We start from the raw sequence: 1,714 nt of genomic DNA, 5'->3' as shown, positions 1-1,714 counted from the left end.
TGCCTCTGGTGGGATTTCCTGCTCCCAGCTCTGTGTGTGACCAGAATAAAAACGCAGATGGTTTGATTTACAAATTAAAGTAGCGTGAGCCTCAGCGAGGGACAGCCTGGCAGAGCCTGCTGGTCACCGTGCTCCCCAGCTCTCGGGGGACACCCAGAAGTGCCAACTTGCCTCTGAGTGCACCCTGCCTTCCTCTGCAGCCTCGGCTCCTTCGGCATGCCTCGAATGCCCCCGTCCTCCACAGGAGGAAGCACAATCCCGGAGAACCCCGTTCCCTCCGCTTCGACGCCGGCCAGTGCCTCTCCAGCTGGGGGTGGTAACCCCCAACAGCAGCTCATGCAGCAGATGATCCAGCTGCTGGCCGGAGGAAGCTCTCAAGTATGTAATGCCCAGCTGCACGCTGATACGGGGAGGGACATCTCCAGGGTGAGCTAGAGGTTGTCCAAATCTCCCCCCACTCTAGGGATGTGGTTCCTAAGAGGTTTCTCTTGGCTGTGGTGCTTTATGCCATGTTTGGTGTCTCAGACTGGCTAGTTTTTCGAGGTGCAGTGACCCTTTGCAGAGGTTTGAAGCTAAGAGTGCCAGGGATCCTCCTCCCAGTGCTGCTGTCACTGTAGGTTCAGAACTTGTGGCTACTGAGCCCAAGCCCATGGCAATGTGGGGAGGTGGGTAATGTCACTGAACGAGCCTGGAGTATTTCAGTGCACCTAAAGCTGAGCTCAAGGTCCGTGCTCAGCTGTCGTTGCTGGCCCTGCCTGTGTTGGATATTGATCACTGCTGTCTGACTCTAAGGTCTTTGTCCTTTCCCTCTGTAGGCGCAGAGTCCTGAAGTGCGATTCCAACAGCAGCTGGAGCAGCTGAACGCCATGGGCTTCATTAATCGTGAGGCCAACCTCCAGGCGCTTATTGCCACTGGTGGAGACATCAATGCAGCTATTGAGAGACTGCTGGGCTCCCAGCCTTCCTAAACTCTTGTCCTGCTGCCCCACAGATGTCAGCACATGCATCCATACACATGCACAGGGGGATCTTTCAGGAAAGCCCACCATCATTTTCATATCTGACAGCTGTCCATGTATTTAAAACAAAAAAAAAGATACAGCTTAACCCCTGACCTTCCTACTAAGTTAAGATTTCATGTTGAAATGCTCTTTTAACTGGCTTGTATGTGGATTCCAGTTCTCATCGTGGCCACAGAGACTTCAGATGTGTATTTTTTCCTAAATATGCCCTCTGTCTCAGACACTCTTCTCTCTCTCTCTCTAGATGGTAGAGGCGATACTTCTAGTTACTTACCTGAATGATTGTGTTTTGAGTAGCTTGATTTTAACTGTACATGATTCCCTCCCCTAGCCCTCCTTTCAGGCAAATATTTAAAACTTGAGCCAAGTTTGGGTTTTTTGGTTATTTCTCTCAGCATCTTATTGGGAATGGATCAAAAGAAAAAAAAATTGAGATTACCTGGAAATTTCTGATGTTATTTGTCTTAATGTTCCATTGGATGAACAGAACCTGTGTCCCTTGCACACAGGTGCCTCCGATCTCCTGGTAGAGGGTTAATGTGCATGAAAACTACATTTGAAGTGTGGCCTCTTTACACTCTTGAGATGGTGTAAAGGAGCCTAAGATGCCTTTGGGGATAAGACTTGCTGTTCTTGAACTTGAGTTGAAAGTGCCGTGCAGAAGAACGTGTTTGAAAGGTGTGTTTCTGCCC

General features: G+C 49.7%; 1 protein-coding gene across 1 annotated transcript in view; it reads left to right on the top strand.

Annotated features, from left to right (window-relative positions):
- Positions 1-1,472, top strand: part of UBQLN4 (ubiquilin 4) — a gene marked incomplete at its 5' end in the record, with an annotated part of 7,351 nt that extends 5,879 nt beyond the window's left edge. Inside the window, 2 exons of the mRNA XM_010173314.2 lie at positions 201-378; positions 816-1,472. Of these exons, the coding sequence (XP_010171616.2) occupies positions 201-378; positions 816-968 (331 nt within the window). The remainder of the gene's footprint in view (positions 1-200; positions 379-815) is intronic.
- Positions 1,473-1,714: the final 242 nt, after the last annotated feature.

Source organism: Antrostomus carolinensis, unplaced genomic scaffold (genome assembly GCF_000700745.2).
Source record: "Antrostomus carolinensis isolate BGI_N321 unplaced genomic scaffold, ASM70074v2 scaffold8240, whole genome shotgun sequence".
NCBI lineage: Eukaryota > Metazoa > Chordata > Aves > Caprimulgiformes > Caprimulgidae > Antrostomus > Antrostomus carolinensis.
This window is presented reverse-complemented; position numbering and strand designations above follow the sequence as displayed.